Below are 27,223 nucleotides of genomic sequence, written 5' to 3' on the forward strand. Positions count from 1 at the left end.
ATATGCAGCATAGAAAAATCAATTTGCATGGGAGTTGCCACACCACATTTTCCAATAACTCTCATTTTTCTCCATGAGTATGGTATTAGTTTCACATACATACATGGATACATATGTATTTCCATACCCAGCTTGAGTGCTTTACCCCAAACATTTGAAGAGATATCAATATGAAACTTTCAGTCAGTATGGGAGGTGCTACGCCTCTTTTCCAAAAACGTCCATTTTTCTCCGTGAATATGAACATGATTTCACACAGTGTTGGCAAACTGTTAATCTGATTAACGATTAAAAGTTAACGACTAAAATGTTAATCGCTTTGACGATTAAAATTAATTAGTCGTAATCAACTGTACGATTAATGATAACATTTTTTTAATCGTTAATCGGTGGCTGCGATTACGTTTAAATAATATAAACATTAATCGTTAATCCAATTAAAAATAAAATCTGATTAATTTGTCTAGTTTGTCAGGTCTGAAACCAAAAACCAGTTATAGTAATTATTTTGTTTTTACGCTTATAAAAAGCACATAATATAACTATTTACAAACTTTTACAAACCTAGTTTGTAAAAGTTTGTTGGTATATACCTTAATGAAAATGCACACCAAATTGCTTAGACTGATGAGGAAACCCGACTTAGCCATACCGGATTAACTTGCTTTGTGTGCACAGGGAAATTCCAGCATAACTTAATTAATCACCAAACCTACTTGATCAAATTAAGAGTTATGATTAAAAATATTTTTTAATCGCGATTACGATTAACTGCTTAGTCAGATTAAAATTAATCATGATTAACTGTAATCAGATTGAATTTAATCGAATTAATTAACTGATTAAAACTTCAATCATTAATGGCAACATTGATTTCACATCATATCACTATACCAAGTTTCCAGAGATAGTATGTAATATGAAAATTCCAATTTGTATGGGAGGGGCCTTGATTATCGGACTTACTTTCAGTCTAAGACCATCTTCCGAAATCCGTAAAAGTGTACTAAATTTCGTTCTGATCGGAAACCCGGTTAAGGAAGTAGCCATTTTTCAGTCCAGTCATAAACCATCTTTGAGCGAAAATTCATTTTCAGATGGCAATTCTTAAAAAAGTAGCCTATTTTCCAGTCTATGTCATAAGCTATCTGTGTGCCAACTTTCTGCAAATCAGTTCAGTATTTCGCGTATTAATTTAATTAAACTTTCCTAATACGTGATAACTCTTAAAATAGTTGCCTATTTTCCAACATAGGTCATAAGCTATCTCTGTGCGAAATGCCATGCAAATCTGTTCATCGTTTCCGCGTATTAATTAATTAAAACTTTTTTAACAGGTGGCAACTCTTTCAAAAAATTACCCTATTTTCCACTGTAGGTCATAAGCTATCTGCTTGCAAAATTTCATGCAAATCCATTCAGTCGTTTCCGCGTATTAATTTAATGAAACTTTTTTAACAGGTGGTAACTCTTAAGAAAAGTAGCCTATTTTCCAACCTAGGTCATAAGCTACCTGTGTGCAAATTTTCATGCAAATCCATTCAGTCGTTCCCGCATATTAAATAAATTAAACTTTTTTAACAGGTGGCAACTCTTAAAAAAATAGCCTATTAACCAATCTGCCCCATAAGCTATCTGCGTACCAAATTTCATGCAAATCCGTTCAGTCGTTTCCGCGTGATGATTTCCCAAACATCCAAACATACAAACTTTCACATTTATAATATTAGTAAGATAAGATTAGTAAGATAGTAAGATAAGAATCCTCCAATATTTAAATTTTTTAAAATTTCCGTTATGGCATAAACTCAAATAAAGGATGTTAGTATAATTATTATATGTAGTATAGTGCATTATGGGTATGGCTGAAACGATAACATGCAGTTATCGATACTTTTACTTGGAAGTAGTATCGAAAAATGTATCGATGCCTGAAAAATATCGGACCTAAAGTATTGATACCTACTCGTATCGGTACTCATTGTGTATTTCGTATTAAGTTAAACTTATTTTATGAAATCAAATAATGAATACTAAAATTTAGTAATGTAGGAACTGAAAATAAATAAAACTCTGTTACATAGCAGAACTATATCGTTGCTGTTTTTGCAAAACCGCCCATCGACCAGTTGCAAAACCGCCTAAATCGCCGTTGTGGCAAAAATGAGATTTGGTAACCATGAATTCCAGCATCAAGTTTTATGCATAAAAATCGTTATTAAAACAATAAATTTGGAAAATAATAGCTAGAGAAAATAGCGCCTATCAAGGCAATACCTTCAATGAAAATCCGTTTTATCGCTCTCCTGTAAAATTTTAGTGCCGTAATATAGGCGGTTTTGCAATTGGTCGATGGGCGGTTTTGCACAAAACACCGACGACATGTTTAATGATGACTGGTATTTACACAGATATATATAGTTTGGAAAATATTACAAGTTAATCTTATTTAAGAAAACATTTATCAATAAAATATTTCAAGGAAAAATCCTTCTTCTGTTGCACTTCCTAAGAATAGAAGTTTTTCCAAATGTTTGCCAGTCAACCGATTTCTTGACGTGTTGAACAATCGTTCGCAAGGAACAGAACAACAAAGGAAAGGCAGTTTTCAGCTCTTCCCATTCTTCTAATGGGTTCGACTTCAGGGAGGATACTGGGCCGGATAAAAAAAGAAAGGTACTTTTTATTTTGAAAAAAAAAAAGAATTTTTTTTTTTGGAGGTTGCGCTAGTCAGTTTTAGTTAGTCGGGCCTAGTTCCCGAAAATATGCTTTCGAGAAGAGACCGCTATATTAAAACGTCGATACTGAACGTTTTAAGCATTACGATGGGTTCAAACTCGTTACCAGGGGATTTCTGGCGTCGCTGATTACGCACCTGAGATCAGTTTTTCAAAATTAAAATTGGCGGATCCAAAATGGCGATCAATGAAAAAAAAATGCTGGATTGCTTCGAAACTTGGAACTCGGGAATTTTTAAGGTCGCTGATTACGAATCTGAAATAATTTTTAAAATTCAAAATGACGGATCCCATTTTGCTATAAAATTCTTAAAAAAATACTTAAATTAAAGCGCTGATACTGAAAGTTTTAAGCATTGTCATGGGTTGAGGCTTGTTGCCAGTGGGTTTCTGTGTACAAATCTGATGTCTGCAGATTTTCAACATTCAAAATGTCGGATCCAAATCCAATATTTTTTTTTATCTGATCGCTATATTAGTTCCGTCACTTTAAATTTTGAAAATCTGGCATCAGATTCGTAAACACCGACCCCATACCCTCTGGTAACGAGTTTTAACCCATAATAATGCTTAAAATGATCAGTTTCAACGTTTTAGTTTTAGTCATATTTAAGAAATTGATCGCCATATTGGATCCGCCATTTTGAATTTAAAAAAATTTACTTTAGATTTGTAATCAGCGACCCCAAAAACTACCGAGTACCGAGTTTCTCGCAAAGCCTTCAACTTAAGCTATTCCATGGGCAACCGGCAGACCTATAGAGATAGCTTGAGAATTTACAAAAAGGCATTTCGCAAAGCAAAACAGGAATCCTGGAGGGATTTCTGCTCTTCTAGAGAATCAACGAAAGAATCCGCCAGAATTGGGAGGATCCTATCCAAGGAACACAGCAATCCTTCCTTCCTAAAAAAGGAAGATGGAGGATGGACCAATAGCTCTAAGGAGACATTAGAACTCCTTCTTCGTACCCATTTTCAAGGCTGTGACCTAAATCAGGTCTCAGGTGTAGATAGCAACGTAGCGGCACCATCCATTAATGTCGTTAACGAAATTATCACGCGGGAGAAGATTGCATGGGCAATTAACAGCTTCTCTCCGTACAAATCCCCGGGTCCGGACGGGATCTTTCCAGCAATGCTACAGGAAGCCCAGCCGTGGGCTATTTCATGGCTGGAGAGCATTTTCAAAGCATGCATAATGCTCAACCATGTTCCGTCTACTTGGCAAAGTGTTAAAGTAGTTTTCATTCCCAAGGTAGGCAAGAGAGGACACACGGTGCCTAAGGACTTCAGACCCATCAGTCTCTCGTCTTTTGTACTGAAAACTTTCGAGCGGCTACTGGACATGCACATTCGTTCGAAACTAGGCAATGGAGAATTGTCTACTGCACAGCATGCTTACCTAAAAGGGCGCTCCACAGAATCTGCGCTCCATGAGGTCATACAAACGGTAGAATCATCGCTGGAAAATAAACAATATACGTTGGCGGCCTTCCTGGACATAGAAGGGGCGTTCAACAACGTTAGTCTGGAGGCGATAGAGCAATCACTCAGAAACCTGGGGATTGAAAACTTCCTGGTAAACTGGATATCTACCATGCTTCGTACAAGGATTGTAAACGCTAAGCTAGGCACCAGCGTAGTCATCAGTCATCCAAAGCGGGGGACTCCGCAAGGCGGGGTACTGTCGCCGCTGCTGTGGCTTTGCGTACTAAACAACATTCTTCTAAGACTCAACAGGGAAGGGGTCAAAGTTGTTGCGTATGCAGACGATGTAGTGATTATGGTATCCGGATTGTGCATAAATGTGATAAGCGAAATGCTTCAAAGAGCACTTGGGGAAATGGCTGCGGGCTCAACGTTAATCCCTCGAAGACCGAATTACTATTATTCACTACAAGAAAAAAGATTCCTAATTTTAACCTACCTTCCTTGAACGGGCTTACTCTCTCTCTTTCCCCTTACGCTAAGTATTTGGGAGTCATTCTCACACCGAAATTAAACTGGAAAATGAATACAGAGCACCGAGTAAAAAAGGCCTATGGTGCTCTGTATTCCTGCAAGAAAATGCTGGGTAAGAGGTGGGGCCTACGACCTGATCTTATGCTATGGATGTACAAGGCGGTGATTCGCCCAATTATTGCATACGGTTCGCTGGTTTGGTGGAAAGCCGTAGAGATGAACTACATACGCACAATGTTAGGCAGGGTACAAAGGTCAGCCTGCATTGCGATTACTGGGGCGATCAGATCATGTCCAACGGAAGCATTGAATGTCATCTGTCATCTGCCACCGATTGATCTCTTTATCAAGGAAAGTGCTTCACAGAGTGCGCTCAGGTTGAGGGAACTTGGATTGTGGAAAGAACGTACGTACGGGCATGGACGTATCCTGTATTCTTTCAACGACCCAAGCATTCGCGAAAAAACTGACTACATTTGTCCTTCGCTTCTCTTCAAGAAAAACTTCGGCACGATTTTTCCATCAAGAAAGGAGTGGAAGGATCCTATTTTTACTGAACGCTTCGAAGTATCCATTTTTACGGACGGTTCAAAAATGGATTGTGGGGCAGGGGCGGGAATTTTTTCAACCGACCTCCAAATTGAAGAGTCTATTCGATTACCTAATTCGGCCAGTGTTTTTCAGGCAGAGGTCTTTGCCATAAATGAGGCGTGCAAAATAATTTTAGCCTCGAAGCTAGCGAGAACCAGCATTGCTATTTTCTCAGATAGTCAGACAGCGATCAAGGCACTTGGCTCTGTAAGCATCACCTCCAGCATAATAAAACAGTGCAGGGAGAACGTTATGGTTTTAGCCGACAGGCACGTCGTTGCACTGATCTGGGTGCCGGGGCACAGCAGAATTCATGGCAACGAGATGGCTGACGAGCTGGCCAGGAATGGGTCGGCTCTGGATATCTCAGAGGCAAAGGAGGTTCTTGTGCCTCTGAGCTATATCAAGAGCCGCATCTCTCAGCACTGGAAAAATGTGGCTAGCAGTGGGTGGAAAAACCTACAATCCTGTAGGGTCTGCAGGAGTCTGTGGCCCACCTACAGCGCAAAACGCACTGCTTTTCTTATCAAACTAAACAGGAAGGATCTATCTCGACTAACTGCCGTTTACACAGGCCACTGGGCCGTGGGAATCCATGCTGCAAGACTAGGACTGGAACACAACATATCTTGTCGTAGTTGCAATTCACCAGATGCAGAAGAAACGGTGGAGCATCTGCTCTGCGATTGCCCAGCACTATGTAGGACTAGAATCAGGCTTCTAGGCAAACCCTGCTTCTGCGGTTTAACGGACATAAGTGATATTAAACCACTGCAACTTCTTAAGTTCTTGAACTCCACAGGCTGGGGTATATAACCGACTTCTGCTGCTTTCTTTTCGGGCTTTCTTTTCAGGTTTAAGTTGCGAGTAGTGGTTTTAAAACGGCACGCATAAGTGCTAATTGGAGTTGTTAAACTCGCCACTTCAACCAACCAACCAACCAACCGAGTTTCGAATAAATCCAAAAAAAAGATCGCCATATTGGTACCGCCATTTTAGAGTTTTGAAAAACTGACATCAGATGCGCAATCAGCGCCCCAGAAACCCGCTGGTAACTAGTTTGAACCCGTGACAGTGCTTAAAACGTTCAGTATCAACGTATTAATTTTAGCGGTCTCTTTTCGAAAGCATATTTTCGGGCATTAGGCCCATTCTAACTGTTCAAGGCAGGTATGTAATTAAGGGAATATACCCCAATAATACCTGAGTAATTACATGTAAAAACAACACTTTTAACTGCCCTATAACATGTTACGAAAATAAGAAAATTGAAAACATCGGCGTTTTTATAAAAAACCGACTACCACAGCCTCCAAAATTTTTTTGTTCCAAAATAAAAAAATAAGTGACTCTTTTTTTCTCACAAACAACAATATTTTGATTAAGCGTTTATGGATTTCCAAAAATAGTGTTTTTTCAAACCATTCTAATCTTAATATATAAAAATCCCGTGTAACTGTGTTCGTTTACGCTAATCTCCGAAACCGCTTAACCGATTTCAATGAAATTTTGTGGGTGTGTATTGTTGGTTCCAACTTAAAAGAGAGGATAGTTTTGAACCCGAGAAAAAAATATTTTTTCATCGAAATTTTTTCTCCCAACGTTCTTAAAAATCCCCTGTCGCTATGTTCCTGCCCAAAAAAAAAAAACACTTCCGCGTATTAATTTAATTAAACTTTTTTAGCAGGTGGTAACTCTTAAAAAAGGTAGCCTATTTTTCAACCTAGCTCATAAGCTATCCGTGTGAAAACTTCCATGCAAATCAGATCACTCATTTCCGCGTATTAATTAAATTAAACATTTCTAACAGGTGGCAACTCTTAAAAAAAGTAGCCTACTTTCTAACCTAGGTCATGAGCTATCTGTGAGCAAAATTTCATGCTAATCCGTTTAGTCGTTTCCGCGTATTAATTTAATTAAACTTTTTTAACAGGTGGCAACTCTTCCAAAGTATTAGCCTACTTTCCACTGTAGGCCATAAGCTATCTGCTTGCAAAATTTCATGCAAATCCATTCAGTCGTTTCCGCGTATTAATTTAATGAAACTTTTTTAACAGGTGGCAACTCTTAAGAAAAGTAGCCTATATTCCAAACTAGGTCATAAGCTACCTGTGTGCAAATTTTCATGCAAATCCATTCAGTTGTTCCCGCATATTAAATACTAAACTTATTTAATAGGTGGCAACTCTTAAAAAAATAGCCTATTAACCAATCTGCCCCATAAGCTATCTGCGTACCAAATTTCATGCAAATCCGTTCAGTTGTTTCCTCGTGATGGTTTCCCAAACATCCAAACATACAAACTTTCACATTTATAATATTAGTAAGATAAGATAAGATTATGTATTATTATGGGAGCTGCGATTAGGTTATAAATATTGCGTCGTCTGTTTATCAAAAGCCGAAATATGTACTTACGCACACATACATACTTTTTGTCTCCTTCCCCCACTTCCAACGCATGCACATGTTTGCAAAACGATGACGAAGTGATTTTGTATGGGAAATCATTTATGCCCATTGAATAAAATAAACATACTTAGAAGATATCCACCAGTACTTCCCATATACCAAACGAAAGGAAAACTCTTGAGTTTTTGATTAAAGAAAACAAAAACAAAATCATTCGAGCGATTTTCGAGTATTTTGGTAATAAAAAAAATTTTCAAATTTTTTCAATAATTTTTTGTCTTAAAATGCTCAATATTTGTTGTTGAAGGAATCTATAACCCGTAAATGAATGTTATATCTGCAAATCATAAGCTGCTGGAGAACTTTAAAGGCTCAAAATCTACCCCAAAATAAGCCAATGTTTACCGTTGTTTCTAAGACAGACACCGAATTCGTTACTTACAAAAATGAATCTGTCGATAGGTTTGGAATTTTATCTTTGAAACGCCACACTTCTTTGAACTCGCTTCCTTAGTTCTCGTGCAATAAGGGTTTTTGTGATGCTCTAAAAATTACAACTACAACATTTCAGCATAGCCTCCATATCGAAACGTAAGATGTATTCTACGTCAAAAACTTTAATTAATAGTAATTTTTTCTTCAATATTTATTACCAGAATGTTAGAGGTCTAAATACTAAACTCACCGGGCTGTACTTAATTCTATTGAATTATAAAAAAATATATATTACCTAAAAGGTTCGAAGAATAAAAAGAACCCAGGATTCTTGACTAAAAGGAGAATAACTGTTTTTTTCGGTCCATGCTTGTATAATAGCCTTAGAACTGGGCACTCACAAAGGAAATGCTGGACACTTTATTCTTTCCAGCTGAAAGCTGCGGTAAGCTTTATTATATGGGAGTACCTTCTCTCTGCATGTTTGCCAATGGGACAGTGGTCTGGGATGGTTGCTACAATTCAAAATACTTCTGCCGTCGATCTATTTGTTAAACTGGTCTAGTGTCTTCGTCCTGTTATAGTCAGGCCAGAGCTCGCTGGCTATTTTGAAAGTCTGTATATTCGACAACTTTTTCCTGGTAATAAAAGAGAATGCAAACCAATTTCTGTTTGAACGACTCCGAGGGGGCATCCCAGTGATAATATTCGTATGTACATACATATGTATGTGTATAAAACGTTGAATAAAAATAAACTAGTAGCAATGAAAACCTCAAAATTTACATTTCAGTCCTTAATAAACGTAAAAACCTACATACGTGTAGATACCCGGTTATATTTTGTGTTGGAAAGACGTTTGGAAAATTCGTATTGGCACAAAGGTTAATGTTAAAAAATAAAAACTGTCGCGAAATAAATGCAAGGTAGCGTTTTTTTTCTGCCGAGAGAAGGTGGGCACTTAAAACACAACTCGCAAGATTTGCTTATATGGGCAAATCTAAAAAACAGGTAACTTTTGTGCTATTTAGCTTTTTTGCATTGTTGTAAACTATATCAAGCTGGTTGCTTTTGGATATAATTCATAGACGTATACTTGAAGCCTCAAAAATCAATTTGTTGCATAACTTTTGAGTTATAGATGTTTTAATTCAAATAAATATTAAAAACAAGTGAATTTTGTATGTAATTTTTAAGAGGTGAAAAATTAATTATGCCATAACTTTCGAAGTACACCAGATACTGGTTTGAAATTCTATGTACAAGTAGTACTTATGTGTACACTTCATATGTAGTTGGTAACTAAAGTGTGCTTTAAAAAATAACTAAATGGCAAGTAACGAAAACTGTGTAGCTCTACTTTTCACAATTTTAAAATTTTTCCGTTTATCGCGTATAGTTTTTGAAGCATTTCCTTTTAAAAACTTTTTAAGTATGTATTGTATGCTGCAAACAATTACGAACAACTTTTAAAAATGATATATTCTGCGACCTTGAGCGTACTTTTTATTACAAAAATATCTTAATAGAAGGCACATTTGGAAAATACATCGAAACGATCTAAATCTTTTTCTAACTACTAGTTGTTATAATGTTATATATACCTTTAAAATGCTTAAAAAAATTGTTCTAGAAGTATGTAGATGAATGAATGTAGATGTATGAAGTAGATGGTTTTTTAGATTTGCCCATATATGTATGTACATACATATGTATCTACATTTATAATTTTGTTCAGCTGTATTAGCCATTGTAGTCAGTTATTGAAAGGCGAGGCCTCTCCCAGACTTGATAGCATTTTTTAGCTGTTGTGCGCTCTTACTATTTGAAATCTGAGTGTTTCGGCACCGAGGATCGAGAGTATTGGATAATTTATAAACGTGCTGAGTCGATACTTTTAAATCTTGATCGATACTCAGTGTATCGGCTAATACTTAAAAGTTTCGACTCAGCACATCACTAGTATTAAGTATTCATAAGTCCTCTATAATTTAATTATCTGCCAAAGACTTCGACTTTTTGCTACTAAAAAAATAATAATTCAATACAAAATAATGCTTAGATTTTCTTATTTATTTTATGTGCTAAATATGTATACTATATATATTAAAATTGGCTGTTGATGTGCTCACTATTTATTTTCATCCTTCCCCACACAAATAAGCTACATATATATATATTGAAACAACATTCAGGAGTTTATGCGGTTAAATTAATTTTGACACTTTGCTAAAATTTTCTGCGGTTCATATTCCAACTTCCTGCGGTGGACTTTCGCGCCGAAATTAACTTCAGCTGCCTGACAAGTAGTATACGCTATTGATATATGTAATTAATTTCATATCTTTGCCACCGCACGTTTGGCATTAGGGACTGCATGTCTTCACCCACACGCACTTCTGACTTGCCGAAAGAATTTTCCAACTCTTAGGCGGAATTAATAAATACATTCGAAATTGCGTTGTATGTTACTTATTTACTTTGCCGTGCTGTCGCAGTGCTAGTAATATCTAGGGGAGACATCTGAAGCTATCTACTTATGTACATAAAAATCCCTAAAGACAGCTTCGAGTTACTTAAAAAATATGAAGCGTGAAACACTAAATATCATTTATTTCGTCACCAAAGTGAAATAAGAAAGCAGATTCACCAAGCAGTATCGAATTTTTTGGAGAAATATGCATGTGCTTACAAAAACATGGGAACACATATGTATATACACTTAGGTCTCTTTTTATGCGGAGTTTAATTTATGCGGGTTTTCAAACCATTTTTTAGCTGTAGCGATTTTGCTTTTTTGAAAGTTTTTATGACTTTTTTTCAGTGTGTAAGAGACAATGCTTCTGATAAATAATTTGTCTTGGTGTTTTTACATAATTCATGTATTTATTGTGGTATTTTGTTTTTTTGGTTAAAATACAGATCAAATTTTATTTATTTCATTAATGTTCAGTTTTACATGGTATATTATCTAAGTGTTGAAGTGAAGAAATAAATGGTTTTTTTTTGCTTAATCTTGCCTCGCTGGATTTTTTTATGCGGTTTTTAAGAATTTTTTTTTTCGGAGTATCAGCGGTTCTTGAAAATACTGCTTTTGTATGAAAGTAAAGAACTTTTTTATGCGGCTTTCTGAGGAATGCATATATCGCACAAAAAGGGACCTAAGTGTATTTAGGTATTTACATATGTGACCTGGTCTACGGAAAGGGGGCTTAGGTGTCAAAAAATCAATTTTCACTTTTTGGTTGATTCGGATGGAAGATGAGATGCTTTTTCACGTGGTGAAAAGCAGAAAATCCTAACTTGCTTAGAAGTNAATTCCTTTGAAAGGAATTGAAAATGTAATTGATTTTTTTCCAATTCCATTCCTCAAAGTAATTTAAAAAGTAATCGAAAAATGTATAAAAAAAAATATTGTTTACGTTTGAATTGCAATAGCTTTGTTAAATTTCTTGGTTGCTAACTGCCTTGAATAAACAACTTATACCTAAGTAGTATTACTAATTGGACTTTAAGAAAACTGAATAGCTTAAACTGTAGCTGTTCAGTTTATAGGGTAAGGGTTAAATTTTCCAGATCCTACCGCGAACGCGCTTCGCGGAAGATGAGACCCATAAATGTGGCTGCCTTGGGCACTGCTGTTCTCTTGGACTAATCCCTGCGTATCTATAAAAATGCACTGAGTTAATTGTGTATATTATGGTACCCTTAATTCTACCCAAAATGGCGTGCCTTCTGGGGCCTTTGAAGTACTCTTACTGGTATCCTGCGTTACAAATGAGGATAGAGTCCGCTTGAATTACGAGCCCTGTGGGACTGGAGATCCTACCTCCTAAGAGTTTTATAAACAAATTTCATTGCTATGGCTAAATTTTGATGATAACACTGTAACGACGCTAAAATTACACAAAAAACGCCGAGAGACGTAAAATTAATTTTAAGGAGTATGTTACGGATCTGTATACCGTTTTTTTAGATAAGGTCATTTAGTCAAATTATTTTCATTTTAAGTTTTCATTGCGAATGAAAAAAATTCAAACTTTAACATGGTCATACGGTCATGTACGATATGGCGTATGGGTAACATTATTTCCTGCTAGTATTTCATACAAAAAATTATTGCACTTTCACTTAACCCTCGCAAATCACAATGGGCCCTGATCGGGCCTAAGTGTGCTGGCGCCCTCTGAGCCTAGCAGCCACTTCAACCTAATCCTTGCAAACTTGCTTATTTATCCATCGATTTTCATCGGTAGTAGTGTTTTAAGCCGCAAAACAAGCAGATATTGGCTAGTCTGTACTAATATATGTATATTTTGAAAAGCGTTTTTTTTCTGTTCGCATAGCTCGAGAAAGGCCGTACCGATTTTTTTCAAATTTCGGAATGTACTGCAGAATTTCCAAGGATGGTTATAGGCTAAAAACAGGTTTCGATATAGAAAGGGGGCGTGGCACCTCCCATACAAACCGAATTTTTCAAACTGCATATATTTGTGGTACAGGACTAGAACTGGGTATGGTGATATATACATATACATATAAGACCAATTCCATACTCATGGAGAAAATGGGTGGAGAATGGGGCGTGGCACCTCCCATATAAACCGAACTTTTCATATTGCATATTTCTGGAAGCCTTTAGTTTGACTCCCACATGCCAACCGAATAGGTGTCAGCCCCCTCAAAAATTTTCCAACAGTTATCTTTTTTAAACCTCTTTAATTTGATAGCCATATTGTAATATTTTATTTATTTTATCAATGTAATTTGGTTAAAGTTTCAAACAGATGGCAACCCTCCTCAAACATATTTTCGGCAGTAAGCCTTCTTAAAACTCTTTAGTTTGACACCCACATGGCAATACATATTTCTTTTTTTTTTTAACAATTTGACCGAGCTTAAATTTTCAAATAGGTGGCAGCCCTCGTCAAAAATACTTCCAGCAGTTCTCTTTCTTTAACCTCTTTAAGTTGATACCCATATTGTAATAATTCATTAATTTTATCAATATAATTGGGTTTAAAAATTTTAAAATAGGTGGCAACCCTCCAAATTTTTGCGATATCATTGGTTCTGGTATTATACCGAATAATAGAAAAAAAATTATTCAAATCGGTTCAGCCGTTCTCGGGTTTTGATGACCGTGACATACGAACACAAGATTTTTATATATATAGATATACATAGAAGATGTCCAATGTGTGCTTTCGATTTTAATCTTTGACCAAAACAAAAATTTCAGATTGTACATTCGTGAATGAACTTTCAGTTTCTCGATTACTTTTACAATTCCTTTGAGTAATTGAAAAAACTAAAGTACGCTTGCGATTCCAGGTAATGGAATTGAAAAAAAAATCAATTACATTTTCAATTCCTTTCAAAGGAATTGGAAACAAAATTACATTACTAGCACGTAATTTATTCCAATTACAATATGGAATTCCTTGTAATGGAATTAAAGAAAAAACCAATTACATTTGAAATTACTTCAATGAATTGAAAAAGTAATCGATTCCTTTGCTGTGGACTGAAGGAATTGATTCCTAATTACAATTCCTTGTAATCTGTAATTGGGAGTAATTTAATTCCTAAAGGAATCATTACGACCCAGCTCTGACTAAAAATAATAATAATATTAATAATAATAATAATAATGTTAATAATAATAATAATAAAACTATAATAATATTCCGACCAACAACAACACTTACTGGACGTCCGGCGCGGAGAACAATTAACGAGATAATGAGAAACTGACGAAACGAGTTGCTTACTTTTAACAGCTTTTTCACAGAAAACTAGTTTTCGCACGTAAGCTCCCTTTTCGTAGACCAGGTCACATATATTTTACCCTGTAGCAAATCGAACTGGTTCAGAATTCGCGCAGAGATAGCTCAAAAAGACACTGTACTGCTTCTCCATAAGTATAAAAGTAGATATGAACATATCTATAGACATTTGACAGAACAACTTAAGTCTACATTTCACGGACAAACTAAATAGAATATGTCGGCAAAGCTCTCTTTACCGTCAGAGCAATAAACTACTAGTGTACTACCTTTCAAAAATAAGTATATAGATAATGTTCCAATTTTTAAATTTAAGTACTAAATTTATTAAAAATTACAAACTTTTCCATTTATTTATTTACCTAAATAACATAATTTACTAACTTAATTTAGTTGTTTTTCAAAAATACTTGACATCCGCATCTGCATTCGCATCCGCGGGTGTCTAAAATTCCACATCCCTAGTATGTACATTAAAGTGGTCCAAAAATGTATGTGAACCACCACTACCTCGGATTGTTCTATACCGGAAAAAATTTACCCCTATTTTTTATTTTGAAATAAAAAATTAAGGGAGTGCTCAAAGCGCTCAAAGGTTTTCATGTATTTAATAATGGGGAAAAAACCAACTTTTCGTAGAAATAGTGTATAATTCTTGAAAATCAATATTCTTCGATGGGAAAACCTTGGTTATCTTTAGGAGATTCCCAGTAATAATACCCAATGGTTTCTTTAACTATTTTTTCATGGTAACTATATTTTATAGGTTCTCCAAAACCCCAAGAAAATGCAAATGGGGGACCAATAAAAAATCCTTAATATTAAAAAATTGTTAAATAAACAATTTGACATTAATACTGTAAGTCTCCTGAAGAGAACCACAGTTTTCCGATCGAAAGATATTGATTTTCAAGAATTTTATACCATTTCTACGAAAGGTTGTTTTCCCCCATATAAAATACATGGAAAACTTTGAGCGCTGTGAGCGCACTCTAAAAATTTTTGATTTCAAAACAAAAAAAAATAGGGGAAAATTTTTTTCCGATTCAGAGAAATTCTAGAGGTGGCGGCATTAAAATTCCGACTTGATTGTTTCTGGACCACTCTAATGTACATACATATGTACATATATTTTTGCGGACACTCAATCAAATTATAGGAAATTGCGTGCGTGGTCGAGAACACATTCATTTTGTATCTCATTAATGGCCAACTCGGTGTACTAATTTTACGAAGCGTGAAATTCATTTTCTTTTTGACCAATGATGTTATCGTTTCGGAATTAATGATCAGAATTTTCTATTTAATTTTATTAATTAAGCGTATTTCAAACTAAAGATTACAAAAATATAAAATAAAGGAATATGAGAAAGCTTTATAACCACATATACTTAAATACACACAAACTTGCTTTTCTTTTAATTCCAGTTAGTTGGAGGAAATGGAAACGAATACCACTTCAAGCACAAGACCTTGCCACACGCTCGCACAAGGCGTAGCATTACACATACGCGGCTGCTGAAGAGCCATCCATTGGTAAGTGAGAGCTACTAACTTGAAAGTGCATTCAAAAGTGGTAATGCAAGTACTTTTTAACCGACTTTCAAAAAAGGAGGAGGTTATCAGGTCGTCGGAATATTTTTTAATTTATTTTTATTATTTTTTTATTTTATTTTTTTTATGAATGTTACCGCATAACTTTGGACCACGTCAACCGATTTCGATAATTCTTTTTGCTTCGGAAAGGTAGGGTCTCTGAGGTGGTCCCATACTAATAAGATCCGAGCAGTGGATCATGAGATATATATATATATATATATAAATTTATATGAGAGTTGAAGTCGGTTTTTTTGCTAAAAATTACTTGTTTGTTGTAAAATTGAGAAAGTGAAATCTCACTTTCCCGTGCGAACACCCAGAAAGTATTCTTTGACACTTATTGGGAATTAATATCTGAAATTAAAGACGTCTGAAAGAGCGCATATTGCTTTCGAAAATTTGTATTTTTAGCTGTAAAACAAATCCCGCGTTGGTGTTGGAGTATATTTACTGGATAATTTGTGTGAAATATCAAAAATTAATGTTGAGCAAGATATCAATTTATTTATTTATTTATATATTTATTAGTAAATTTACTTACATAATTAAATTATATAAATAAACCGTAACACTAGGCAACTAACAACTGTGGTCCTCGGCGTAATAGAAGTAAATAATATATTTATTAAAATTATCTAAATTGAATAATAAATTTTACATCTTTTTAAAAGTATTATCGTATTGGTTATATTTTCTGAGGTAACATTTTTTAACAATTTGGGGAAACATATTTCGTTAAATAAGTACATTTGCATAGTCTTAACATAGCTACAGTTGTACACTAAATGGTCGAAGGTCAGTGTGCTGGTTGAACAAAGGTGACATGTTGGCGGAGAAGTTTTTTCAAAGATAAATTTGTGCGTTAATCGTGTGTGACAAAGCCTCAGGCGTATATATTTTTTAAGATCATATCTAGAAATGTTGTATGGATATTTTATGGCAACTCCCTCTTCATTTACATTTTTGTATGAATTAGTGTAATTCTCCCATTGGCCTCTCTTTATTTGTGAATGATGGTGTTTGACTGTTCTTATAATATCTCTTTTGTTATTAGTTGTTTTAAAAATTATGGGCGCATTAGTCGCAAACTTAGCTGCTTCGTCTGCTAACTCATTTCCACGGATGCCGACATGGCTTGGAATCCACATTATTTTTATCTTAGTGGGGTATTGGATTAATACATTTCTTATCTTTTGGATGCTCTCATTTACATGCTGTATATTAAGTAATGCCTTTATAGCGGATAATGAGTCAGAGCAAATTAGATGTCTTCCATGGATTGTTTTACACGTGTTAACGGCTTCTAGCAGTGCTTCAGTTTCAGCGGTAAAAATAGAGCTGTTTTCATCGAGACGGTATAGTTTTTCAAGTTGAAGGTCGCTACTGATAACTGAAAAGGAGGTTGCATATTTACTTTTAGAACCGTCAGTATAAATTAAATTCCAGCTTTGAGATTTGAATTTATAGACTACTTCGTTGAATGTTGCCAAAAAGGTTTGTGGATTTGTTGTTGACTTTGGTAGATGCATTAGGTTTGTAACTATGGAGTTTGTGTTGAAATGCCATGGAGGTTTTGGAGGAAAGAAGAGTTTGTGTGCCCTTATATCAATGCCAATCTTATACCCATGTGTGATGATGCGGCTTATAGCTGAGGGGAATCGTAAGTCCCTCTTCCTTTTGACGATTTGATTTATATTTTTAGCCACTTGCTTCTCAGTGTACAATATAAGTATCGGGATTTGTTTAGATGTGATCTCTTCGTATCTACTGTAAATATCAGGAATTCCAGTCTCTGTGTATATATTCTTTACAGGAGTTGTGCGAAAGGCTCCTATGCTGTTTCTTGCAGCGGCGTTTTAAACACCCTTAAATTTGTTGAGTTGCCTTTTCGAGGTGTTACCGTATATAGTAAGACCATAATCAAATTTGAGAAAGTATCAAAGCCTTTGTTATATTGATGACGCTATTAGGGTGTGCGCTGCTGTGGTAAGACGTCAAACATTTGATTAAATTTAATCGCTTAACTAATGACATTTTTACAGTTTCTATGTGCTCGGACCACGTATATTTATTATTAAAAACTAAACCTAGTATTTTAAGTGAGTTTACATTTTCTATTCGCTTATTGTCTATAACAACATCATTTAGCCTACAGCTGGTTTTTTTGCATACATGTAATATTTTTGTTTTTGAGAATGATATGTTTGATCCAGAGTAATGGCCCAGTCCAAGATTTCTTGGAATAATGCCATTAGTCTGTTCCTGAATTCTTCCTCGCTCGTTATTTTTGCTAGCAGGTAAAAGTCGTCTGCATAAATACAATAGCTAAAGCAGGGGTAACCAAGCATTATTTTGTTGATATGTTCTGTACCAATTTGAAAGAGTATGACTAACAATGGCGAACCTTGGGGTATACCATTGTCAAGCGGATACGATTTTGTATGTATACCGTTGACCCTAATACGGAATCTTCTGTTGGATAAAAAGGAGTGAATATACCTAAGTAATTTTGGTCCCACTTTCCATTCCGTCAGTTGCTCAAGAATTGCGTGTTTGCCAATACGGTCATATGCCTTTTCGAAGTCGACTGATATAACTGACATGTGATGCCGCCTGGATATGGATTCTGCTATCTGGTTGTCTATGTGCAGTAGTGCATCTAATGTACTTTTACCTGATTTAAATGCCATCTGATGCGGGCTTATAAGCTTTTTCTTTGAGAGGAACCAGGTGAGTCTTTTGGCTATAATCTTTTCAAGAATTTTAGCGGGGCATGATAGAAGAGAAATGGGTCGGTACCCATTGACCTCCGTTTTGGATTTGCCAGGCTTTTGAATAGGTAGAACTGTGGCTGTTTTCCACTCTTGTGGGATATTTCCCGCCTGGTATACTGCGTTATAAAGTTCAATGTATCGATGCTTTATGCTATATGGAAGGTTTTTTAACATTACGTAAGATATTTTATCAAATCCAGCGGATTTACCTTTGGCAGTGTTAAGAGCAGAATCAAATTCTATCTTTGTAATAGGATTTTCTAAAAAGCTAGCGGTGGAATCTATTACTGAATTTGTGGAAAGGTTTATATTTGATTTGTGGGAAATGAAAGAGCTAGAAAAGTTGTAATCTTTCGCCTGCTCAGACCATGTTGTGGCAAAATGTTGGGCTATGGTTTGTGAGTCTGTAACTGTTCCCCCCTCTTCAGTGTCCAATGCACGTATATGGAGGCACGTTGCTTTCCCGTATAGCTTGTTAACTTTGTCCCACAAGGTCTTAACTGATGTTTGTGGGTTAATTGTTTCTGTAAACTTATTGAAAGAGTCCCTTTTTGAGATTTTACATTCTCGCTTAAAAATTGCGTTAGCTTTTTTATATTCTATTCTGTTGGCTACAGTTGGATGTTTTTTGAACTCTTTCCAAGCTGAAGTCTTCAGATTCCGCAGGTTAGATAGATCCCCATTCCACCAGTATGTATTGGTTTTGTTATATGGCTTGGTAACATGTGGCATAGATTCATTTGCTGCTACAGTTATAAGTCTGTGGAATACAGCGGCTACTTTATTTATGTTGGAAGATACTACAAATTTTTCGCTAAGATCCACAAGCTTAGTTTGAAACTTCAGCCAGTCAGCTTTATCAGTATTAAAACGTGAGGGTTTGTTAAATCCTCCGTTTGCGTTACACTCATCTCTCATTTTAGAAAATTCGATAAATATCGGGAAGTGATCACTTCCATGGAGTTGTGGGTCCGTTTCCCAAGAAAAGAAAGGTCGGAGATGTGTCGTTACGAGAGAAAGATCAATGTGAGTGTATGTTCCCCTTGTCGAAAAATGAGTAGGAGATCCATTGCTTAGTGTACACATATTAGAGTTTAATAGGAAATTTTCGATGACTGTTCCTCTTCTATCAGTTTGAGGCGATCCCCATAATTTGTTATGGGCATTAAAATCACCCAAAATCAGTGTACCGCACTGATTATTGTCACAAAGGGTTTGTAGATCACGTGATGGTATATTTTCCCCAGGGGTTATATAAATAGAACAAATTGCAACTGTAATTTCGGCTTTTATTATTGCTGTCACGGCACACATCTTCGGGTTTGGTGGTAAATATGTGTGTTGTAAAGACTTCTTAATAAATAAGGCAGTACCACCCTTTGCATATGTTTGGGTTGGTGTATTACATAGAGAATGTGTATAATTATTTAGGCTAATAGAATAAGTTGAAAGGTGGTTTCTTGGAGTGAAATGATGTCTGGAGAGTATTTGTTTATAATTAATTGAAGCTCGTGTAGATTATTATAGTAACCTTTTAGATTCCATTGCAGAATTTTAAGGACCATAAAAAAAAGGGGGAGAGAGGAGTCTCAGAAAGTATATATTTTTAATATATACTTGAGACTGGCCGATGACGGGCCCAGAGCGCAAACGGCGATCATCACTAGCATTATGCTAGTAATGCCCGCCGTTCCCGCCCTGAGCCCGTCAAACGAGTTTTTACTCCATCGTCATATCCAAATCAGGAGAGCTGTTGCCAAAATTGAGAAGCTGAGTTGTGCTAAATTGCAAGTATTGTTGTATGACTGGTGAGTCGGTTTGATTTAATAAAGAATAAATATTGTCATTAGTGGTAGTGTTGTTGTTTTCACTTGGTGTTGGTGTTATTGTTGAAATTGGATTTTCTTTTTCGTGGTTTTCGCGTGTGGGAAGAATGTGATTTGTCCCATTATTAGAGTTTGGTGCAATGGTAGGCGGGTTGTTTAGAATTGTATTTGATCGAGAAGAGAGACGTTTTTGTCTCAGTTCAATAGCTTTTTCAAGTGTTTCTGTTGGAGTGTCGTATACTTTAGCTTGTGATTTTACTTTTTCTTTTGCTGTTTTGTATGTGCATTTTGTTATTGTTTTTATTTTAATGATTTCTGTTCTTTCTTGAAAGGTTGGGCAATTTTTGTTGTTGGCTCTATGGGCCTGATTGCAATTAATGCATTTTACCTGTTTGCATATTAGGATCGTGAATATTTTCACTGCAAACTTCGCATTTTTCAATATTCTCCTTGCAATGTTTTTTGGTGTGGCCTAATTTGAAGCAATTTTTACATTGGATAGGTGCTGGTATATATGGGTCGACCTTACAGACAAGAAAACCGATCTTTATTTCCTTGGGAATTTCATACCTATTGAAAGATAAAATATGCAGTGAGGTGTTAACAAGCTCACCCTTAACCACTTTTTTAATCTTTTGACAGTCTGTTACTGATTGGTCTCTAAGGCCTTCACCGATGTCTTTATCGGAAAGGGATCTCAATGAAGGTGCAAATATTACACCCTTTACGGTGTTTAATGTTGGATGTAGTTCTGATATTATCGGACAGACACTAACCAGGTTTTTTGCTTTAAGAAATTTGTTGGCTTGTGTGTCGTTTTTAGTGAGCACTAACAAATTCCCGTCACGGGTAAATGAGATTTGTTGCGGCGGTTCAGCACAAATATTTTCGAGTGCTTTTGACACAAGAAATATATTGTAGTTGTTGATTGGCTTTTCCGGCACTGCACTTTTAATTGTTACATATTTGGGGCACTGAACTTTAAATAGGGGAGTTTTCTGACCCAGTAGTGGGAAAGAAGAATTACTATTAATGTTTATATCACTTTTCTTCCGTTTCTGGGTAGGAACTCAAAAAAGAACAATAGCAAACGTGTCGGTATCGTTTAGTTTTGCTCACACAAAGTAACCAGGGATGTCAGTATTTCCTTGATTCGATTTGCATAGGATTCTTCAGATATTATTTTACAGCAAAATATGCAGTAATCAAAGTTGTAAAAAACTTCAAATTAATTACCATAATTGACCTTCTCTTTTATGCACAATCGAAAAACTGAAATGGCGGTTCAATGTACTAGAGATGTAAGTTTTCAAAAAATAACGATACATCGATACGTCGACTATTTATACATCGAATGGTAAATTTTCGATGCATCGAAGCAAAACAACGATATTTTCGATACCTTTAGGTAAACACAACCGATTAAAATCACTTGGAAACATTTTGCGAACGGTAACTTTACTTTGCTAGCGTTCGCGATAGCTAACGCTAACAAACGAAACATATAGTGCTCACAACACAAAATGAAACCATTCCTTTAGTATTCCCCTAGTATAGGGATGCCCAAATCAGCACATATGTGTCGCGGGCAACTAATAAATATTTCTTTCGGATCCGCAATTAAAAATATTTTTTTTACATTTAATCGTATGTGCTTAAACTGATAAATGATATAAACATAGAAACGCAAGCAAAAGAATCTCGCTTCCACATTCTGCATATGCGCTTAACATTTTTGGTTAAACAAATTTGTCGAAATTTCATCTCTAAAGCAAATATTAAATATCATTTAATATATACTTTAGATTTAAATAATCATTTTTAGTGGCGGGCGAGTCCGAGATGTTTAAATGATCGAGATAGTACATTCAATTCGCGTAGATTTTTGAGAACTTTTTTCGTTGAAGGTGTTGCACTTTTTTTCCATACTGAAATTTGTGTACATCATTTATCATTGTCTAAGAAAATCTATAAAATAAAGCTTACTTTAAAATATTGGCATAAAAAACAACAACGCTACACGCACATTCATCCATTTAACATAAAATGCGAACGTTCGTTATATGGAAGAAANAATTCATTTACTAAATAAAATGTGAGGAATAGGTAAATTAAATATGTTTTGCGTTGTTATAAATGTATTGAAATTAATTTATTAATAAAAACGTGAGGAAATGGATATGTATATACACTTTTTACTGAATCAAAAAAATTATTAAACATGATAATAAAAACTTGGCGCTTTTGTTTTGGAAAAATTGGCTTTTTCTGGTGGCCTCATGCCACACTGGCTCAGTTGTCGCAAAAGTACACATACATACACGCATTTTTACTTGAAAAGAAGTCTGTAGTGCTTAATATGTATACGATGCCATCTCCGTACAGCTCACTTCACCTCGCCAAGCACGCTCGCATGCGCGCAGTTTGCCCGCGACGTCGACTGCGTGCACCTCTGCTGTGTATCCCTACCCTAGTATACAAACGCTAATATTGTGCATATCATATGCAACTGAAATTTAGCGGAAAATAGCTTTCGTACAGTTCTAAACGAACTTTTAAATGCCTTTCGAAACTTCCAGCATGTTTTCCTAACCTTTTGCTACCACATTTTCCATTTTACAACGCTTTTATCAACTTGCAATGTTGTATGTCCAGACCACCATACTATAAATATAGCAAAGGTATTTATAGCAAACCTAGTTTAGATATCGACCTCGTCGTAGGTATAATATCAAAGACATACAATTAGAAAAACTCTAGAGATAGATGTCGCCACGCCAGAAGAAGTTAAAAATATGCACTACATACGCTACAGCGGAAATGGACGACACGCCATTTCTTTAAATGAAATTAATTGCTGCTATACGTATGTATGTATGTACATATTTAGGCATATACTAAATGCGAGCAAACAACATTTTGCTTACATAGTCTTCTGTTCTCTTTTCACTGCAAGTTGAATTATTTTAGTATCTTTAGCAAAACTTTATACAGACAAGACTAAAAAGTATAAAATAAATTTAAAAAAAACTTTTTAATGTGCCACGCTTTTGNTGCGAGCAAACAACATTTTGCTTACATAGTCTTCTGTTCTCTTTTCACTGCAAGTTGAATTATTTTAGTATCTTTAGCAAAACTTTATACAGACAAGACTAAAAAGTATAAAATAAATTTAAAAAAAACTTTTTAATGTGCCACGCTTTTGTAAATGGACTAAAATTAGAAAATAATATTTCTCAGTCCCATAGAACTTGTTTTGATAACTTTTGATTTTGAAATTTTAGCAAGTCATTATAAAGAATTTATGAGATTGAAAATGAAAAGCGTGGGGCGCGTGTAATAGGCCTGATTTGAGAAATTGAAGAGTAATATATGTATGTATATGGGTATATTAATAACGACCGCTTAAAATCGATTTCAAATTTGTACTTTCGCTGTAGAAATTTTAGGTCCATGTTATGTATGTAGTTTGAATATTGTCAATTAAATCTAATGCTTTGTATTGCATGCTTCCACGTTTTTCGTTTTCAATCTCATAAATTGTTTATAATGACTTCTGATAAAATTTCAAAATCAAGAGTTATCAAAACAAGTTCTATGGGAATGAGAAATATTATTTTCTAATTTTAGTCCATTTACAAAAGCGTGGTACATTAATTTTACATATAATTTCATTCGTATTGTTTGTCCCAAATAGTTTTCACAGTAACGTCACTGTGTGTCTTCAAACGTGGGAAGCCTTAGAGCCCACCTGCAGACTAAAAAGGAACGGACGTTGGCATAACACTAAGTGGGGTGAGACGGAAATTGCTGGGGGTAGAGATCTGAGCACTTGTGTATTTTCAGTGCTACAGGAAAGTACGCCACCATTACCTTTGTTGAAGAGATTCTATAATGTTGAATTCCCTGAGGCTAAATGTTGGTTTAGTATCAGCACTGAGTCCGGACTCACACATTGTCGAATCTTCACTGATGGCTCTAAAACGACTCTGGGTCAGGCCTTGGGGTCTTCATCGAAGTTAATGGGGATAATATTCACTTTTTTCTTGGGGAGTATGCTTCGGTCTTCCAGGCTGAGGTATTTGCAATCCTCAAGGCCATGGACTACGTGGTGGATAATAGGTGGAGTGGAAGAAGTTTACGTGTCTGCAGTGACAGCCAAGCTGCACATAAGGCATTGCCAGCCCTCTAACTACTACAAGTAAGGACTAAATTATGTCGGCAAGCATAACGAGGTGCCAGGTCACTCGGGAGTACCTGGTAATGAGACATCTGACCATTTGGCCATAACTGGCTCAGACAAGTTGTTCCTCGGTCCGCAACCAGTTATAGCACTCCCACCTTCGGCCATCGAAGCCACCATCAGAAACTGGGTGAATACTTCGCTCAGCAATGACTGGGAGGAATAGAGGGGCTGCAGGTGGGCAAAACTCATGTTGCCTTCAATCTCAGAAGGTCTATATAGTTTTTTGCTCTCACTGAGCAGACGGGACTGCGGACAACTTTGCAAGAATTAAGTATGAGACATTTGGCCGCGATGTGTTGAGAGACGAATAACTGAGCTCTTTGACACACAACATTCAGATTAAAAGGGACATGAAAACAAGTAATTTTTAGCAAAAAAAAACCGACTTCAACTCCCATATAAAAAAAAATATATATATATACATCTCATGATCCACTGATCGGATCTCAACCAGATTAGTATGGGACCACCTCTGAGACACTACCTTTCCGATACAAAAAGACTTATCGAAATCGGTTGACGTGGTCCAAAGTTATGCGGTAACATACATAAAAAAAAAAAAATATTCCGACGAACTGATAACCTCCTCCTTTTTTGGAAGTCGGTTAACAATAAAATGGACGGCATTTAGTCTGAGTTTTTTCTGCACGCGTAGTTTTGTGGCCGGTTGCGAGAAAAAAAATATATATATGTTATTTTTAGGACGTGGCGTCGAGCCATTTTGCTAACTTCATAGGCAACATTCATTTACTGAGCACTAAAGGAATGATTTCATTCTTTTTAACCGACTTCCAAAAAAGGAGGAGGTTATCAGTTCGTTGCAATATTTTTTTTGTATGTATGTAACCGCATAACTTTGGACCACGTCAACCGATTTCGATAATTCTTTTTGCATCGGAAAGGTAGTGTCTCAGAGGTGGTCCCATACTAATCTGGTTAAGATCCGATCAGTTTATCATGAGATATATATATATATATATTTTTTTTATGAGAGTTGAAGTCGGTTTTTTTTTGCTAAAAATTACTTGTGTTTATCGTGTTTTGTTTCAGTTTTTCAGAATGAGTATCTTTACTACAATCGAAACCATGCAAGTGAGCCAAAGAACAAAGAATTCGTTTCGTGTATTGTTAGTGCTCGAGTATGACAAAAGGAACACAAACTTGTCGTACTTCTTTTCGAATTCGGTTTGTTTTCGTACTCTGGTATCTAGTACCTACACATACACATACTCTGGCCTCAAACAACCTCAACCAAACTGAGCTCAAACTTTAGTTTCCAAGCATGAAGGTGAAATACTTAACTTATATTTGCAGTGCAGTGCGATAAAAAAGGAGTTCCTTTGCGTTCCAAGCAAACGCGTGTTTTGAAAAACGCGGCGTATATTAATCGAGCGAGGAGATCGTTTAGATCCAAATAATATGGAGCGATTGATTGCTTTAAACAAAAGCTAATGAGTTTTATAAAAAACTTGCATGAACTCTACGACCGCCTTCTGTAAGCAATTTTAGAAAAACTCTATTTCGATTTTTATTGTATAACTGTCATAAAACCAATGCGGAAAATGTATATATGTATGTACATACATAAATACATAATTTTCTTTTATTTTAATTTTTATTTTTTTTATATATTTTTTTTGCTGATCAGCATAACTACATTCGGCTTTGGATAGGCGAGCCTCCCATGAGCTGCTTGCCTTCCATATTTTAGGCTGTTGTGCGATCTTTTTAAATCGGTATAGATCAATACTTAAAAGTATGGACTGAGCACATCAATACTTACTTCCCACCAGCCCATTGCAAAAATTTGCGTCGACTATTTCATAAATTTACACCATCAATTTTAAAATATGCGACTACTTCGGATGACTTTCCAGACTTTTTAGGAGTTTTTGCTTTTCGAAAAAGAAAAAACCGGACACTCCATAGTCCGGATTTGTTTTAATTATAAACCGGACTGTCCGGTCAATAAGCGGATACCTGACAACCCTGCATGTACATATATGTGACACGTAAAGTTAAAAGGGACCTACGGTAAGAAAAAATCGGTTTTCACTTTTTTATCGACTCTTATAATAAACGGGCCGCTCTTTCCAATGCAAAAAACCACAGCTTTCTAGCTACATTAGTTTTTTCACAATTTCACTTCAAAGTTAGGTACTTTCACAAAAAAAAGTACAAAAAAAAATCAAATCTGACAAACTATCCTGAAATTAATTAAATTCGCTTGAAACTCGTTACTCGGGGGTTTTCGGGGTCGCTGATTACGAATCCGATGTTAGTTTTTCAAAATTCGGTGTCAACGACATTTTTGAGTTTCACATTCGAACAAATTTTAAATTTTTTCCGCCATAATGGATCCGCCATTTTGAATTTTTAAAAACGAACATCGGATTCGTAATCATCAACTCCGAAACCCCCCGAGTAACGAGTTTCAATCCATTAAAACGTTCAGAAGCATCAAAATCAACTTGGTAAACTTCAAAGTCGTTTTTCTCGAAATCTTTTTTTCTGAGCGTAGGTCCCTTTTAACTTTACGTGACACATATATGTTTGCTTGTACACCAGTACATTAAAATTGTTGGTGCACGACCCTTAGCCTTCTGTTTAATGGATGAAATCTATGTTCTATGAAATTTAACGTGTTTGGAAATATTTCACGAGTGGGTTGGCTGAAAAAATCATGGCCAGGATATTTTTAATTAAATATTCAAAAATGAGTTTTATATCCGAGCGCACTTGTGCACACATAACGGTTGCTTGTAATAGGCAAAACGAATCGAGATAGATATAGACAAATGTACATATACATAAATGATCAGAATGAAAAGGTGAATCGATTAAGCGGTGA

The 27,223-nt window shown here is 35.6% G+C and overlaps 1 protein-coding gene across 2 annotated transcripts in view; it reads left to right on the forward strand.

Annotated features, from left to right (window-relative positions):
* amon (prohormone processing protease amontillado) overlaps window positions 1-27,223 on the forward strand; it is a 240,163-nt gene that overhangs the window by 106,245 nt on the left and 106,695 nt on the right. For both annotated transcript variants that reach the window (XM_017609546.1, XM_017609548.1), the window contains one exon: window positions 15,356-15,463. In XM_017609546.1, the coding sequence (XP_017465035.1) occupies window positions 15,356-15,463 (108 nt within the window). The remainder of the gene's footprint in view (window positions 1-15,355; window positions 15,464-27,223) is intronic.

This window comes from Rhagoletis zephyria, unplaced genomic scaffold (assembly GCF_001687245.7).
Source record: "Rhagoletis zephyria isolate East Lansing unplaced genomic scaffold, Rhagoletis_zephyria_1.1 Rzeph_scaffold_00234, whole genome shotgun sequence".
Lineage (NCBI taxonomy): Eukaryota > Metazoa > Arthropoda > Insecta > Diptera > Tephritidae > Rhagoletis > Rhagoletis zephyria.